General features: G+C 43.1%; 1 protein-coding gene across 1 annotated transcript in view; it reads left to right on the top strand.

The window, feature by feature from the left end:
- Positions 1-15,407, top strand: part of LOC129846088 (speckle-type POZ protein-like A) — a 54,863-nt gene extending 39,456 nt beyond the window's left edge. The window contains exons 6-9 of the mRNA XM_055914082.1: positions 2,675-2,730; positions 2,855-2,977; positions 14,942-15,084; positions 15,172-15,407. Of these exons, the coding sequence (XP_055770057.1) occupies positions 2,675-2,730; positions 2,855-2,977; positions 14,942-15,084; positions 15,172-15,247 (398 nt within the window). The 3' untranslated portion in view covers positions 15,248-15,407. The remainder of the gene's footprint in view (positions 1-2,674; positions 2,731-2,854; positions 2,978-14,941; positions 15,085-15,171) is intronic.
- Positions 15,408-19,830: the final 4,423 nt, after the last annotated feature.

Genomic DNA, 19,830 nt, shown 5'->3' with positions numbered 1-19,830 from the left:
TACAACACCACCACTACTACTACACCACCACTACTACTACACCACCACTACTACTACACCACTACTACTACACCATTACTACTACTACACCACCACTACTACTACACCACCACTAATACAACACCACCACTACTACTACACCATTACTACTACTACACCACCACTACTACTACACCACCACCACTACTACTACACCATTACTACTACTACACCACCACTAATACACCACCACTACTACTACACCACCACTACTACTACACCACCACTACTACTACACCACTACTACTACACCATTACTACTACTACACCACCACTACTACTACACCACCACTAATACAACACCACCACTACTACTACACCATTACTACTACTACACCACCACTACTACTACACCATTACTACTACTACACCACCACTAATACACCACCACTACTACTACACCACCACTACTACTACACCACCACTACTACTACACCATTACTACTACTACACCACCACTACTACTACACCACCACTAATACAACACCACCACTACTACTACACCATTACTACTACTACACCACCACTACTACTACACCATTACTACTACTACACCACCACTACTACTACTCATTTTACATTTACATTTTAGTCATTTAGCAGACGCTCTTATCCAGAGCGACTTACAGTAGAGTGAATACATTTTATTAAATTTTTTACATACTGAGACAAGGATATCCCTACCGGCCAATCCCTCCCTAACCCCTAACCCGGACGACGCTATGCCAATTGTGCGTCGCCCCACGGACCTCCCGATTGCGGCCGGCTGCGACAGAGCCTGGGCGTGAACCCAGAGACTCTGGTGGCGCAGCTAGCACTGCGATGCAGTGCCCTAGACCACTGCGCCACCCGGGAGGCCGCCACCACTACTACTACACCATTACTACTACTACACCACCACTAATACACCACCACTACTACGACACCACCACTACTACTACACTACTACTACTACACCACCACCACTACTACACCACCACTACTACTACACCACCACTACTACTACACCACCACTACTACTACACCATTACTACTACTACACCACCACCACTACCCCACCACTACTACTACACCACCACTACTACTTCACCACCACTACTACTACACCACCACTACTACTTCACCACCACTACTACTACCCCACCACTACTATGACACCACCACTACTACTACACCACCACTACTACTACACCACCACCACTACCCCACCACTACTACTACACCATTACTACTACTACACCACCACTACTACTACACCATTACTACTACTACCCCACCACTACTACACCACCACTACTACTACACCACCACTACTACTACACCATTACTACTACTACACCACCACTAATACACCACCACTACTACTACACCACCACTACTACTACACCATTACTACTACTACACCACCACTACTACCCCACCACTACTACTACACCATTACTACTACTACCCCACCACTACTACTACACCATTACTACTACTACACCACCACTACTACTACACCACCACTACTACTACACCAGCACTACTACTACACCATTACTACTACTACACCATTACTACTACTACACCACCACTACTACCCCACCACTACTACTACACCATTACTACTACTACCCCACCACTACTACTACACCATTACTACTACTACACCACCACTACTACTACACCACCACTACTACTACACCAGCACTACTACTACACCATTACTACTACCCCACCACTACTATGACACCACCACTACTATCACACCACCACTACTACTACACCACCATTACTAATACAACACCACCACTAATACACCATTACAACTAAACTACTAGTTCCCGTTATGTGGGAGGGCAGGAGTTTAAGGCACACAAATCCATCCTAGCAGGTAATACCCCTCCGTCCAGCAGTACTACACCACTAATAGAACACCACCACTACTATACCACCACTACTACACCACCACTGTCCAGCAGTACCTGGGTTCTAATCCCCTGACCGTAGCCAGAGGGAGGGCTATCTCCCTTACTCTCCGTCCAGCAGTACCTGGTTTCTAACCCCTGACCTTAGCCCTCCTCTCCCTCTATCTCCCTTACTCTCCGTCCAGCAGTACCTGGTTTCTAATCCCCTGACCTTAGCCCTCCCCTCCCTCTGGCTATCTCCCTTACTCTCCGTCCAGCAGCACCTGGGTTCTAACCCCTGACCTTACCCCTCCGCTCCCTCTGGCTATCTCCCTTACTCTCCGTCCAGCAGTACCTGGTTTCTAACCCCTGACCTTACCCCTCCCCTCCCTCTGGCTATCTCCCTTACTCTCCGTCCAGCAGTACCTGGTTTCTAACCCCTGACCTTAGCCCTCCTCTCCCTCTATCTCCCTTACTCTCCGTCCAGCAGTACCTGGTTTCTAACCCCTGACCTTAGCCCTCCTCTCCCTCTATCTCCCTTACTCTCCGTCCAGCAGTACCTGGTTTCTAATCCCTGACCTTAGCCCTCCTCTCCCTCTATCTCCCTTACTCTCCGTCCAGCAGTACCTGGTTTCTAACCCCTGACCCTAATTGAATATTGCCAGTAGCTGCAACATGAAAATGTGTTAATATGTTATGGGGTTTTTGCCTCGAATCTTACTGATGTTGTTGTCTTTGATTGACAGCAAGATCCCCCGTCTTTAACGCCATGTTTGAACATGAGATGGAGGAGAGTAAAAAGGTGGGTCTAGTTTTATTGACCTTTTTTATTTGACCGGAATGACCGTTCCAGAGATGAAAGATACTACCGCTTTACTCCACATAGTAGACACAGGGATTTCAAACACACTATTGTCCTGTCTCAGAACCGTGTGGACATCAGTGATGTGGAGCCAGACGTGTTTAAGGAGATGATGGGATTCATCTACACAGGGAAAGCTCCCAACCTGGACAAGATGGCCGACAACCTGCTGGCAGCTGCTGACAAAGTAAGTCATAGTGTCAGACGTTGAGTTACGCGAGGAGACTGTAACCCTACGTTCTGTGCCGTGCTTCTTTCCCACTATCCTGTACTGTTATGGGGAGATGGTGTATTTGTATTTATTAGGGATCCCCATTAGGTGTATTTGTATTTATTAGGGATCCCCATTAGCTACTCTTCCTGGGGTTTATTAGGGATCCCCATTAGCTACTCTTCCTGGGGTTTATTAGGGATCCCCGTTAGCTACTCTTCCTGGGGTTTATTAGGGATCCCAATTAGCTACTCTTCCTGGGGTTTATTAGGGATCCCCATTAGCTACTCTTCCTGGGGTTTATTAGGGATCCCCATTAGCTACTCTTCCTGGGGTTTATTAGGGATCCCCATTAGCTACTCTTCCTGGGGTTTATTAGGGATCTCCATTAGCTACTCTTCCTGGGGTTTATTAGGGATCCCCGTTAGCTACTCTTCCTGGGGTTTATTAGGGATCCCCATTAGCTACTCTTCCTGGGGTTTATTAAGGATCCCCATTAGCTACTCTTCCTGGGGTTTATTGGGGATCCCCATTAGCTATTCTTCCTGGGGTTTATTAGGGATCCCCATTAGCTACTCTTCCTGGGGTTTATTAGGGATCCCCATTAGCTACTCTTCCTGGGGTTTATTAGGGATCCCCATTAGCTACTCTTCCTGGGGTTTATTAGGGATCCCCATTAGCTACTCTTCCTGGGGTTTATTAGGGATCTCCATTAGCTACTCTTCCTGGGGTTTATTAGGGATCCCCGTTAGCTACTCTTCCTGGGGTTTATTAGGGATCTCCATTAGCTACTCTTCCTGGGGTTTATTAGGGATCCCCATTAGCTACTCTTCCTGGGGTTTATTAAGGATCCCCATTAGCTACTCTTCCTGGGGTTTATTGGGGATCCCCATTAGCTACTCTTCCTGGGGTTTATTAGGGATCCCCATTAGCTACTCTTCCTGGGGTTTATTAGGGATCCCCGTTAGCTACTCTTCCTGGGGTTTATTAGGGATCCCCGTTAGCTACTCTTCCTGGGGTTTATTAGGGATCCCCATTAGCTACTCTTCCTGGGGTTTATTAGGGATCCCCATTAGCTACTCTTCCTGGGCTTTATCAGGGATCCCCGTTAGCTACTCTTCCTGTGGTTTATTAGGGATCCCCATTAGCTACTCTTCCTGGGGTTTATTAGGGATCCCCATTAGCTACTCTTCCTGGGGTTTATTAGGGATCCCCATTAGCTACTCTTCCTGGGGTTTATTAGGGATCCCCATTAGCTACTCTTCCTGGGGTTTATTAGGGATCTCCATTAGCTACTCTTCCTGGGGTTTATTAGGGATCCCCGTTAGCTACTCTTCCTGGGGTTTATTAGGGATCTCCGTTAGCTACTCTTCCTGGGGTTTATTAGGGATCCCCATTAGCTACTCTTCCTGGGGTTTATTAGGGATCCCCGTTAGCTACTCTTCCTGGGGTTTATTAGGGATCCCCGTTAGCTACTCTTCCTGGGGTTTATTAGGGATCCCCATTAGCTACTCTTCCTGGGGTTTATTAGGGATCCCCGTTAGCTACTCTTCCTGGGGTTTATTAGGGATCCCCATTAGCTACTCTTCCTGGGCTTTATCAGGGATCCCCGTTAGCTACTCTTCCTGTGGTTTATTAGGGATCCCCATTAGCTACTCTTCCTGGGGTTTATTAGGGATCCCCATTAGCTACTCTTCCTGGGGTTTATTAGGGATCCCCATTAGCTACTCTTCCTGGGGTTTATTAGGGATCCCCATTAGCTACTCTTCCTGGGGTTTATTAGGGATCCCCATTAGCTACTCTTCCTGTGGTTTATTAGGGATCCCCATTAGCTACTCTTCCCTCTTTACTCTACCGACATGTACATATTACCTCGACACCGGTGCCCCGCACATTAACACATTACCCCCTGTATATAGTCAAAAATAAAAATGTATTTAATATGTAAAAATGTAATAAAATGCATGCACTCTACTGTAAGTCGCTCTGGATAAGAGCGTCTGCTAAATGACAAAAATGTAAATGTACCGTACACCCTGTATATAGCTTCTACATTGACTCTGTACTGGTACACCCTGTATATAGCTTCTACATTGACTCTGTACTGGTACACCCTGTATATAGCTTCCACATTGACTCTGTGCTGTAACACCCTGTATATAGCTTCTACATTGACTCTGTACTGGTACACCCTGTATATAGCTTCCACATTGACTCTGTGCTGTAACACCCTGTATATAGCTTCTACATTGACTCTGTACTGGTACACCCTGTATATAGCTTCCACATTGACTCTGTGCTGTAACACCCTGTATATAGCTTCTACATTGACTCTGTACTGGTACACCCTGTATATAGCTTCCACATTGACTCTGTACTGGTACACCCTGTATATAGCTTCTACATTGACTCTGTACCGTAATACCCTGTATATAGCCTCCACATTGACTCTGTACCGTAATACCCTGTATATAGCCTCCACATTGACTCTGTACCGTAACACCCTGTATATAGCCTCCACATTGACTCTGTACCGTAACGCCCTGTATATAGCCTCCACATTGACTCTGTACCGGTACCCCCTGTATATAGCCTCCACATTGACTCTGTACCAGTACCCCCTGTATATAGCCTCCACATTGACTCTGTACCGGTACCCCCTGTATATAGTCTCCACATTGACTCTGTATCAGTACCCCCTGTATATAGCCTCCACATTGACTCTGTACCGGTACACCCTGTATATAGCCTCCACATTGACTCTGTACCGGTACCCCCTGTATATAGCCTCCACATTGACTCTGTACCGTAACACCCTGTATATAGTCTCCACATTGACTCTGTACCGTAACACCCTGTATATAGCCTCCACATTGACTCTGTACCGGTACCCCCTGTATATAGCCTCTACATTGACTCTGTACCGGTACCCCCTGTATATAGCCTCCACATTGACTCTGTACCGGTACCCCCTGTATATAGCCTCCACATTGACTCTGTACCGGTACCCCCTGTATATAGCCTCCACATTGACTCTGTACCGGTACCCCCTGTATATAGTCTCCACATTAACTCTGTACCGGTACCCCCTGTATATAGCATCCACATTGACTCTGTACCGGTACCCCCTGTATATAGCTTCCATATTGACTCTGTACCGGTACCCCCTGTATATAGCCTCCACATTGACTCTGTACTGGTACCCCCTGTATATAGTCTCCACATTGACTCTGTACCTGTACCCCCTGTATATAGCCTCCACATTGACTCTGTACCGTAATACCCTGTATATAGCCTCCACATTGACTCTGTACCGGTACCCCCTGTATATAGCCTCCACATTGACTCTATACCGGTACCCTCTGTATATAGTCTCCACATTGACTCTGTACCGTAACACCCTGTATATAGTCTCCACATTGACTCTGTACCGGTACCCCCTGTATATAGCCTCCACATTGACTCTGTACTGGTACACCCTGTATATAGCCTCCACATTGACTCTGTACCGTAATACCCTGTATATAGCCTCCACATTGACTCTGTACCGTAACACCCTGTATATAGTCTCCACATTGACTCTGTACCGGTACCCCCTGTATATAGCCTCCACATTGACTCTGTACTGGTACACCCTGTATATAGCCTCCACATTGACTCTGTACCGTAATACCCTGTATATAGTCTCCACATTGACTCTGTACCGGTACCCCCTGTATATAGCCTCCACATTGACTCTGTACTGGTACACCCTGTATATAGCCTCCACATTGACTCTGTACCGTAATACCCTGTATATAGCCTCCACATTGTCTCTGCACCGGTACCCCCTGTATATTGACTCTGTACCGGTACCCCCTGTATATAGCCTCCACATTGACTCTGTACCGTAACACCCTGTATATAGCCTCCACATTGACTCTGTACCGTAACACCCTGTATATAGCCTCCACATTGACTTTGTACCGTAACACCCTGTATATAGCCTCCACATTGACTCTGTACCGTAACACCCTGTATATAGCCTCCACATTGACTCTGTACCGTAACACCCTGTATATAGCCTCCACATTGACTCTGTACCGGTACCCCCTGTATATAGCCTCCACATTGACTCTGTACCGTAACACCCTGTATATAGCCTCCACATTGACTCTGTACCGTAATACCCTGTATATAGCCTCCACATTGACTCTGTACCGTAACACCCTGTATATAGCCTCCACATTGACTCTGTACCGTAACACCCTGTATATAGCCTCCACATTGACTCTGTACCGGTACCCCCTGTATATAGCCTCCACATTGACTCTGTACCGGTACCCCCTGTATATAGCCTCCACATTGACTCTGTACCGTAACACCCTTTATATAGCCTCCACATTGACTCTGTACCGTAATGCCCTGTATATAGCCTCCACATTGACTCTGTACCGGTACCCCCTGTATATAGCCTCCACATTGACTCTATACCGGTACCCTCTGTATATAGTCTCCACATTGACTCTGTACCGTAACACCCTGTATATAGTCTCCACATTGACTCTGTACCGGTACCCCCTGTATATAGCCTCCACATTGACTCTGTACTGGTACACCCTGTATATAGCCTCCACATTGACTCTGTACCGTAATACCCTGTATATAGTCTCCACATTGACTCTGTACCGGTACCCCCTGTATATAGCCTCCACATTGACTCTGTACCGGTACCCCCTGTATATAGCCTCCACATTGACTCTGTACCGTAATACCCTGTATATAGCCTCCACATTGACTCTGTACCGTAACACCCTTTATATAGCCTCCACATTGACTCTATACCGGTACCCTCTGTATATAGTCTCCACATTGACTCTGTACCGTAACACCCTGTATATAGTCTCCACATTGACTCTGTACTGGTACCCCCTGTATATAGCCTCCACATTGACTCTGTACTGGTACACCCTGTATATAGCCTCCACATTGACTCTGTACCGTAATACCCTGTATATAGCCTCCACATTGACTCTGTACTGGTACACCCTGTATATAGCCTCCACATTGACTCTGTACCGTAATACCCTGTATATAGCCTCCACATTGTCTCTGCACCGGTACCCCCTGTATATTGACTCTGTACCGGTACCCCCTGTATATAGCCTCCACATTGACTCTGTACCATAACACCCTGTATATAGCCTCCACATTGACTCTGTACCGTAACACCCTGTATATAGCCTCCACATTGACTTTGTACCGTAACACCCTGTATATAGCCTCCACATTGACTCTGTACCGTAACACCCTGTATATAGCCTCCACATTGACTGTACCGTAACACCCTGTATATAGCCTCCACATTGACTCTGTACCGGTACCCCCTGTATATAGCCTCCACATTGACTCTGTACCGTAACACCCTGTATATAGCCTCCACATTGACTCTGTACCGTAATACCCTGTATATAGCCTCCACATTGACTCTGTACCGTAACACCCTGTATATAGCCTCCACATTGACTCTGTACCGGTACCCCCTGTATATAGCCTCCACATTGACTCTGTACCGGTACCCCCTGTATATAGCCTCCACATTGACTCTGTACCGGTACCCCCTGTATATAGCCTCCACATTGACTCTGTGCCAGTACCCCCTGTATATAGCCTCCACATTGACTCTGTACCGGTACCCCCTGTATATAGCCTCCACATTGACTCTGTACCGGTACCCCCTGTATATAGTCTCCACATTGACTCTGTGCCAGTACCCCCTGTATATAGCCTCCACATTGACTCTGTGCCAGTACCCCCTGTATATAGCCTCCACATTGACTCTGTGCCAGTACCCCCTGTATATAGCCCCACTATTGTTATTTACTACTGCTCTTTAATTATTTGTCATTCTTATCTCTTACTTTGGGGGGGGGGGGGGGGTTCTTAAAACTGCATTGTTGGTTAAGGGTTGTAAGTAAGCATTTCACTGTAAGGTCTACACCTGTTGTATTCGGCGCGTGTGACCAATACAATTTGATTTGAAGTCTAACAAGACAGCCCCCCCAATCATTTTACCATCAATTTTTCTCAGCCAATCATCAGTCATTTATGTAAGTGCTATGCTTGTTGAATGTCCTTCTCTAGAAGCTGAAAGTCTGTTGTCAATTTGTTTACTGTGAAATAGCATTGTATCTGGTCGAACACCATTTTTTCCCAGAAGTTTACGAAGGATTGGTAACAGTCTGATTGGTTGGCTATTTGAGCCAGTAAAGGGGGCTTTTTCTATTCTTAGGTAGCAGAATGACTTTTTCTTCCATCCAGGCCTGAGGGCACACACTCTCTAGTAGGTTTAAATTGAAGATGTGGCAAATAGGAGTGGCAATATCGTCTGCTATTATCCTCAGTAATTTTCCATCCAAGTTGTCAGACCCTGGTGGCTTGTCATTGCTGATAGACAATACCTCTTCCACTCTCACTTTACGGAATTCAAAAATAATTTGGTCCGATATACTTGGATGTGTAGTGTCAGCGTTTGTTGCTGACATGTCATCCCTAAGTTTGCTTATCTTGCCAATGAAAAAGTCATGAAAGTAGTTGGTAATATCAGTGGTCTTTGTGATGAATGAGCCATCTGATTCATTGAGCCATCTGATTCAATGAGCCATCTGATTCAATGAGCCATCTGATTCAATGAGCCATCTGATTCATTGAGCCATCTGATTCAATGAGCCATCTGATTCAATGAGCCATCTGATTCAATGAGCCATCTGATTCATTGAGCCATCTGATTCAATGAGCCATCTGATTCATTGAGCCATCTGATTCATTGAGCCATCTGATTCATTGAGCCATCTGATTCATTGAGCCATCTGATTCAATGAATGATGGAGCTGAGTTGGCTTTTTCCCCAAAATGTAATTTAAGAAAAAGCTTTTTACTATCAGTCTTTGTTTCATACTATAGTTTATTTTTATTCAGTTTAGTCACATGATTTCTTAATTTGCTGTATGTTTGCCAATCAGTTGGGCAGCCAGACTTATTTGCCATACCTTTTGCCTCATCCCTCTCAACCATTCCATTTTTCAATTCCTCATCAATCCAAGGAGATTTAACAGTTTTAATAGTCATTTTCTAATGGGTGCTTATTAGTAACTGGAATAAGTAGTTTCATAAATGTGTCAAGTGCAGCGTCTGGTTGCTCCTCATTACACACCACAGACCAACAAATATTCTTTACATCAACAACATATGAATCATTATAAAACTTATTGTATGACCTCTTATACACTATATTAGGCCCAGACTTTGGAACTTTGGTTTACCTAGATATGGCTACTATAGCTAATTTCTGTAGCATTAGTAAAGATGTGATTAATACAGGATTTAATTCCTGTGCTGTTTGTAACGACCCTGGTAGGTTGACTGAAAACCTGAACCAGGTTGCAGGGACTGGTTACAGTTTGAAGCTTTTTCCTGAGTGGGCAGCTTGATGAAAGCCAGTCAATATTTAAATCACCCAGAAAATATACCTCTCTGTTGATATCACATCCATTATCAAGCATTTCACACGTGTTATCCAGATACTGACTGTTAACACTTGGTGGTCTATAGCAGCTTCCCACCAGAATTGGCTTTAGGTGAGGCAGATGAACCTGTAGCCATATTACTTCAACAGTTTTTAACATTAGATCATCTCTAAGCTTTACAGGAATGTGGTCCTGAATATAAACAGCAACACCTCCACCTTTGGTATTTCTGTCTTTTCTGTAAATGTTATAACCATGTATTGCTACCACTGTATCATCAAAGGTGTTATCTAAGAGAGTTTCAGAGATAGTCAGAATATGAATGTCGTCTGTTACAAGCATGTTTTCAACTTCATGGACCTTGGTTCTTAATATGGGATATTTTTTAGCACTTTTCCTCGTTGCTTGATTGTTTTAGTGCTTTACTGGGATACTTATCATAAGTAGACTTACTCATGTTATTTACATTGGAGCTGATAGTGCAGGGTGAGCTACTATTGCACACCGCCTCAGTGTTAACAGTGGTCACTAGGACACACCACCTCAGTGTTAACAGTGGTCTTCCTACTAGGACACACCACCTCAGTGTTAACAGTGGTCTTCCTACTAGGACACACCACCTCAGTGTTAACAGTGGTCTTCCTACTAGGACACACCACCTCAGTGTTAACAGTGGTCTTCCTACTAGGACACACCACCTCAGTGTTAACAGTGGTCTTCCTACTAGGGCACACCACCTCAGTGTTAACAGTGGTCTTCCTACTAGGGCACACCACCTCAGTGTTAACAGTGGTCTTCCTACTAGGTCACACCACCTCAGTGTTAACAGTGGTCTTCCTACTAGGACCCACCACCTCAGTGTTAACAGTGGACTTCCTACTAGGACACACCACCTCAGTGTTAACAGTGGTCTTCCTACTAGGACACACCGCCTCAGTGGTCTTCCTACTAGGACACACCACCTCAGTGTTAACAGTGGTCACTAGGACACACCACCTCAGTGTTAACAGTGGTCCTCCTACTAGGACACACCACCTCAGTGTTAACAGTGGTCTTCCTACTAGGACACACCACCTCAGTGTTAACAGTGGTCTTCCTATAGGACACACCACCTCAGTGTTAACAGTAGACTTCCTACTAGGACACACCACCTCAGTGTTAACAGTGGTCTTCCTACTAGGACACACCTCCTCAGTGTTAACAGTGGTCTCCCTACTAGGACACACCACCTCAGTGTTAACAGTGGTCTTCCTACTAGGACACACCACCTCAGTGTTAACAGTGGTCTTCCTATAGGACACACCACCTCAGTGTTAACAGTGGTCTTCCTACTAGGACACACCACCTCAGTGTTAACAGTGGTCTCCCTACTAGGACACACCACCTCAGTGTTAACAGTGGTCTTCCTACTAGGACACACCACCTCAGTGTTAACAGTGGTCTTCCTACTAGGACACACCTCCTCAGTGTTAACAGTGGTCTTCCTACTAGGACACACCACCTCAGTGTTAACAGTGGTCTTCCTACTAGGACACACCACCTCAGTGTTAACAGTGGTCTTCCTACTAGAACACACCACCTCAGTGTTAACAGTGGTCTTCCTACTAGGACACACCACCTCAGTGTTAACAGTGGTCTCCCTACTAGGACACACCACCTCAGTGTTAACAGTGGTCTTCCTACTAGGACACACCGCCTCAGTGTTAACAGTGGTCTTCCTACTAGGACACACCACCTCAGTGTTAACAGTGGTCTTCCTACTAGGACACACCACCTCAGTGTTAACAGTGGTCTTCCTATTAGGACACACCACCTCAGTGTTAACAGTGGTCTTCCTACTAGGACACACCACCTCAGTGTTAACAGTGGTATTCCTACTAGGACACACCACCTCAGTGTTAACAGTGGTCTTCCTACTAGGACACACCACCTCAGTGTTAACAGTCGTCTTCCTACTAGGACACACCACCTCAGTGTTAACAGTGGTCTTCCTACTAGGACACACCACCTCAGTGTTAACAGTGGTCTTCCTACTAGGACACACCACCTCAGTGTTAACAGTGGTCTTCCTACTAGGACACACCACCTCAGTGTTAACAGTGGTCTTCCTCCTAGGACACACCACCTCAGTGTTAACAGTGGTCTTCCTACTAGGACACACCACCTCAGTGTTAACAGTGGTCTTCCTCCTAGGACACACCACCTCAGTGTTAACAGTGGTCTTCCTACTAGGACACACCACCTCAGTGTTAACAGTGGTCTTCCTACTAGGACACACCGCCTCAGTGTTAACAGTGGTCTTCCTCCTAGGACACACCGCCTCAGTGTTAATAGTGGTCTTCCTACTAGGACACACCACCTCAATGTTAACAGTGGTCTTCCTATAGGACACACCACCTCAGTGTTAACAGTGGTCTTCCTACTAGGACACACCACCTCAGTGTTAACAGTGGTCTTCCTACTAGGACACACCACCTCAGTGTTAACAGTGGTCTTCCTACTAGGACACACCACCTCAGTGTTAACAGTGGTCTTCCTACTAGGACAGACCACCTCAGTGTTAACAGTGGTCTTCCTACTAGGACACACCACCTCAGTGTTAACAGTGGTCTTCCTACTAGGACACACCTCCTCAGTGTTAACAGTGGTCTTCCTATTAGGACACACCACCTCAGTGTTAACAGTGGTCTTCCTACTAGGACACACCACCTCAGTGTTAACAGTGGACTTCCTACTAGGACACACCACCTCAGTGTTAACAGTGGTCTTCCTACTAGGACACACCACCTCAGTGTTAACAGTGGTCTTCCTACTAGGACACACCACCTCAGTGTTAACAGTGGTCTTCCTACTAGAACACACCACCTCAGTGTTAACAGTGGTCTTCCTACTAGGACACACCACCTCAGTGTTAACAGTGGTCTTCCTACTAGGACACACCACCTCAGTGTTAACAGTGGACTTCCTACTAGGGCAGACCACCTCAGTGTTAACAGTGGTCTTCCTACTAGGACACACCACCTCAGTGTTAACAGTGGTCTTCCTACTAGGACACACCGCCTCAGTGTTAACAGTGGTCTTCCTACTAGGACACACCACCTCAGTGTTAACAGTGGTCTTCCTACTAGGACACACCTCCTCAGTGTTAACAGTGGTCTTCCTACTAGGACACACCACCTCAGTGTAACTCTGGTTCATCGGCTCATGATTACTGCATCCAATAGCTGTAGGATTAACAAAGGTATTCAGGGCAGTTAGGGGGACATAAGTTAAGTTACTTACATTGTGTCTGCCAACGCCCTAGGATAATGTACTTTTAATGCAGCATTATGACAACTCATTGTCACAATGGTAGGGATTAACTGAGCTGGTCCTGGATCATTTACCAGTCATTGTTTCAACGCAGCCTTGAAATGCGTGGATAGAGTCCAGGAGCCAAGATGATTGTAACCCTAAAATCAATTTTTATTTTTTTAATGCGCCGAATACAACAGGTGTAGACCTTACAGTGAAATGCCGACTTACAACCCTTAACCAACAATGTAGTTTTAAGAAAAATAAGAGATAAGACTAATAAATAATTTAAAAACAGCAGTAAAATATCAATAGCGGGGCTAAAAAGAAGGGTATTACGGTACAGAGTCAATGTGGAGGCTATATACAGGGTGTTACGGTACAGAGTCAATGTGGAGGCTATATACAGGGTGTTACGGTACAGAGTCAATGTGGAGGCTATATACAGGGTGTTACGGTACAGAGTCAATGTGGAGGCTATATACAGGGTATTACGGTACAGAGTCAATGTGGAGGCTATATACAGGGGTTACCGGTACAGAGTCAATGTGGAGGCTATATACTGGGTATTATGGTACAGAGTCAATGTGGAGGCTATATACAGGGGTTACCGGTACAGAGTCAATGTAGAGGCTATATACTGGGGTTACCGGTACACAGTTAATGTGGAGGCTATATACAGGGTATTACGGTACAGAGTCGATATACAGGGTTTTACGGTACAGAGTCAATGTGGAGGCTATATACAGGGTAAATGTGGACGCTATATACAGGGTTTACCGGTACAGAGTCAATTTACAGGGGTTACCGGTACAGAGTCAATATACAGGGTGTTACGGTACAGAGTAAACGTGGAGGCTATATACAGGGTATTACGGTACAGATTCAATGTGGAGGCTATATACAGGGTTTACCGGTACAGAGTCAATGTGGAGGCTATATACAGGGGGTACCGGTACAGAGTCAATGTGGAGGCTATATACAGGGTGTTACGGTACAGAGTCAATGTGGAGGCTATATACAGGGTATTACGGTACAGAGTCAATTCTCTTCTCTCCCAGTACACTGTTAGACTGTGTTATTCTTCTATTCAGACCGTTCTGACCCCTAACCAACCCTAACCACCCTTTCTCTCCACCAGTATGCCTTGGAGCGTTTAAAGGTGATGTGTGAAGAGGCTCTGTGCAACAGCCTCTCTGTGGAGAACGTGGCTGATACCCTCATCCTGGCGGATTTACACAGTGCCGAGCAGCTCAAAGCACAAGCCATAGATTTTATCAACAGGCAAGTATCTGTAGAAAGTCCCAGTGATGAATCCCTCCTGCCAGCCGTGTTTACTTTCTCTCAGCGCTGCTCTGTTATCTCCTGTAGGTGCAGCGTCCTCCGACAGCTGGGCTGTAAAGATGGGAAAAACTGGAATAGCAAGTATGGGCACACCACCTCATAATAATAATAATAATAGGGAGTATGGGCACACCACCTCATAATAATAATAGGGAGTATGGGCACACCACCTCATAATAATAATAGGGAGTATGGGCACACCACCTCATAATAATAATAATAGGGAGTATGGGCACACCACCTCATAATAATAATAATAATAATAGGGAGTATGGGCACACCACCTCATAATAATAATAATAAAAATAGGGAGTATGGGCACACCACCTCATAATAATAATAATAATAATAGGGAGTATGGGCACACCACCTCATAATAATAATAATAATAATAATAGGGAGTATGGGCACCACACCTCATAATAATAATAGGGAGTATGGGCACACCACCTCATAATAATAATAATAATAGGGAGTATGGGTACACCACCTCATAATAATAATAATAATAGGGAGTATGGGCACACCACCTCATAATAATAATAATAATAGGGAGTATGGGCACACCACCTCATAATAATAATAATAATAGGGAGTATGGGTACACCACCTCATAATAATAATAATAATAGGGAGTATGGGCACACCACCTCATAATAATAATAATAATAGGGAGTATGGGTACACCACCTCATAATAATAATAATAATAGGGAGTATGGGCACACCACCTCATAATAATAATAATAGGGAGTATGGGCACACCACCTCATAATAATAATAATAATAGGGAGTATGGGCACACCACCTCATAATAATAATAATAATAGGGAGTATGGGCACACCACCTCATAATAATAATAATAGGGAGTATGGGTACACCACCTCATAATAATAATAATAATAGGGAGTATGGGTACACCACCTCATAATAATAATAATAATAGGGAGTATGGGCACACCACCTCATAATAATAATAATAATAGGGAGTATGGGCACACCACCTCATAATAATAATAATAATAGGGAGTATGGGTACACCACCTCATAATAATAATAATAATAATAGGGAGTATGGGCACACCACCTCATAATAATAATAATAATAGGGAGTATGGGTACACCACCTCATAATAATAATAATAGGGAGTATGGGCACACCACCTCATAATAATAATAATAGGGAGTATGGGCACACCACCTCATAATAATAATAATAATAGGGAGTATGGGCACACCACCTCATAATAATAATAATAATAATAATAATAATAATAATAGGGAGTATGGGCACACCACCTCATAATAATAATAATAATAGGGAGTATGGGCACACCACCTCATAATAATAATAGGGAGTATGGGCACACCACCTCATAATAATAATAATAATAATAATAATAGGGAGTATGGGCACACCACCTCATAATAATAATAATAATAGGGAGTATGGGCACACCACCTCATAATAATAATAGGGAGTATGGGCACACCACCTCATAATAATAATAATAATAGGGAGTATGGGCACACCACCTCATAATAATAATAATAATAGGGAGTATGGGCACACCACCTCATAATAATAATAATAATAGGGAGTATGGGCACACCACCTCATAATAATAATAATAATAATAGGGAGTATGGGCACACCGCCTCATAATAATAATAATAATAATAATAATAGGGAGTATGGGCACACCACCTCATAATAATAATAATAGGGAGTATGGGCACACCACCTCATAATAATAATAATAATAGGGAGTATGGGCACACCACCTCATAATAATAATAATAATAGGGAGTATGGGCACACCACCTCATAATAATAATAATAATAATAATAATAGGGAGTATGGGCACACCACCTCATAATAATAATAATAATAATAATAATAATAGGGAGTATGGGCACACCACCTCATAATAATAATAATAGGGAGTATGGGCACACCACCTCATAATAATAATAATAATAGGGAGTATGGGCACACCACCTCATAATAATAATAATAATAGGGAGTATGGGCACACCACCTCATAATAATAATAATAGGGAGTATGGGCACACCACCTCATAATAATAATAATAATAGGGAGTATGGGCACACCACCTCATAATAATAATAGGGAGTATGGGCACACCACCTCATAATAATAATAATAATAGGGAGTATGGGCACACCACCTCATAATAATAATAATAATAATAATAATAATAGGGAGTATGGGCACACCACCTCATAATAATAATAATAATAGGGAGTATGGGCACACCACCTCATAATAATAATAATAATAATAATAATAATAGGGAGTATGGGCACACCACCTCATAATAATAATAATAATAATAATAATAGGGAGTATGGGCACACCACCTCATAATAATAATAATAGGGAGTATGGGCACACCACCTCATAATAATAATAATAGGGAGTATGGGCACACCACCTCATAATAATAATAATAGGGAGTATGGGCACACCACCTCATAATAATAATAATAGGGAGTATGGGCACACCACCTCATAATAATAATAGGGAGTATGGGCACACCACCTCATAATAATAATAGGGAGTATGGGCACACCACCTCATAATAATAATAATAATAGGGAGTATGGGCACACCACCTCATAATAATAATAATAATAATAGGGAGTATGGGCACACCACCTCATAATAATAATAGGGAGTATGGGCACACCACCTCATAATAATAATAATAATAGGGAGTATGGGCACACCACCTCATAATAATAATAATAATAGGGAGTATGGGCACACCACCTCATAATAATAATAATAGGGAGTATGGGTACACCACCTCATAATAATAATAATAATAGGGAGTATGGGCACACCACCTCATAATAATAATACTAATAGGGAGTATGGGCATACCACCTCATAATAATAATAATAATAGGGAGTATGGGCACACCACCTCATAATAATAATAATAGGGAGTATGGGCACACCTCATAATAATAATAATAATAATAATAGGGAGTATGGGCACACCACCTCATAATAATAATAATAATAGGGAGTATGGGCACACCACCTCATAATAATAATAATAATAGGGAGTATGGGCACACCACCTCATAATAATAATAATAATAATAATAATAATAGGGAGTATGGGCACACCACCTCATAATAATAATAATAATAGGGAGTATGGGCACACCACCTCATAATAATAATAATAATAGGGAGTATGGGCACACCACCTCATAATCATAATAATAATAATAATAATAGGGAGTATGGGCACACCACCTCATAATAATAATAATAATAATAATAATAATAGGGAGTATGGGCACACCACCTCATAATAATAATAATAGGGAGTATGGGCACACCACCTCATAATAATAATAATAATAATAATAGGGAGTATGGCCACACCACCTCATAATCATAATAATAATAATAATAATAGGGAGTATGGGCACACCACCTCATAATAATAATAATAATAATAATAATAATAGGGAGTATGGGCACACCACCTCATAATAATAATAATAATAATAATAATAATAGGGAGTATGGGCACACCACCTCATAATAATAATAATAATAGGGAGTATGGGCACACCACCTCATAATAATAATAATAATAATAATAGGGAGTATGGGCACACCACCTCATAATAATAATAATAGGGAGTATGGGCACACCACCTCATAATAATAATATAAATAATAATAATAGGGAGTATGGGCACACCACCTCATAATAATAATAATAATAATAATAGGGAGTATGGGCACACCACCTCATAATAATAATAATAGGGAGTATGGGCACACCACCTCATAATAAAAAATAATAATAGGGAGTATGGGCACACCACCTCATAATAATAATAATAATAGGGAGTATGGGTACACCACCTCATAATAATAATAATAGGGAGTATGGGCACACCACCTCATAATAATAATAATAATAATAGGGAGTATGGGCACACCACCTCATAATAATAATAATAATAATAGGGAGTATGGGCACACCACCTCATAATAATAATAATAATAATAATAATAATAATAGGGAGTATGGGCACACCACCTCATAATAATAATAATAATAGGGAGTATGGGCACACCACCTCATAATAATAATAGGGAGTATGGGCACACCACCTCATAATAATAATAATAATAGGGAGTATGGGCACACCACCTCACAATAATAATAATAATAATAATAATAGGGAGTATGGGCACACCACCTCATAATAATAATAGGGAGTATGGGCACACCACCTCATAATAATAATAATAATAATAGGGAGTATGGGCACACCACCTCATAATAATAATAATAGGGAGTATGGGCACACCACCTCATAATAATAATAATAATAGGGAGTATGGGCACACCACCTCATAATAATAATAATAATAGGGAGTATGGGCACACCACCTCATAATAATAATAATAATAGGGAGTATGGGCACACCACCTCTTAATAATAATAATAATAATAGGGAGTATGGGCACACCACCTCATAATAATAATAATAATAGGGAGTATTGGCACACCACCTCATAATAATGATAATAATAGGGAGTATGGGCACACCACCTCATAATAATAATAGGGAGTATGGGCACACCACCTCATAATAATAATAATAATAGGGAGTATGGG

This window comes from Salvelinus fontinalis, unplaced genomic scaffold, assembly GCF_029448725.1.
Source record: "Salvelinus fontinalis isolate EN_2023a unplaced genomic scaffold, ASM2944872v1 scaffold_0453, whole genome shotgun sequence".
In the NCBI taxonomy this organism is placed as follows: Eukaryota; Metazoa; Chordata; class Actinopteri; order Salmoniformes; family Salmonidae; genus Salvelinus; species Salvelinus fontinalis.
This window is presented reverse-complemented; position numbering and strand designations above follow the sequence as displayed.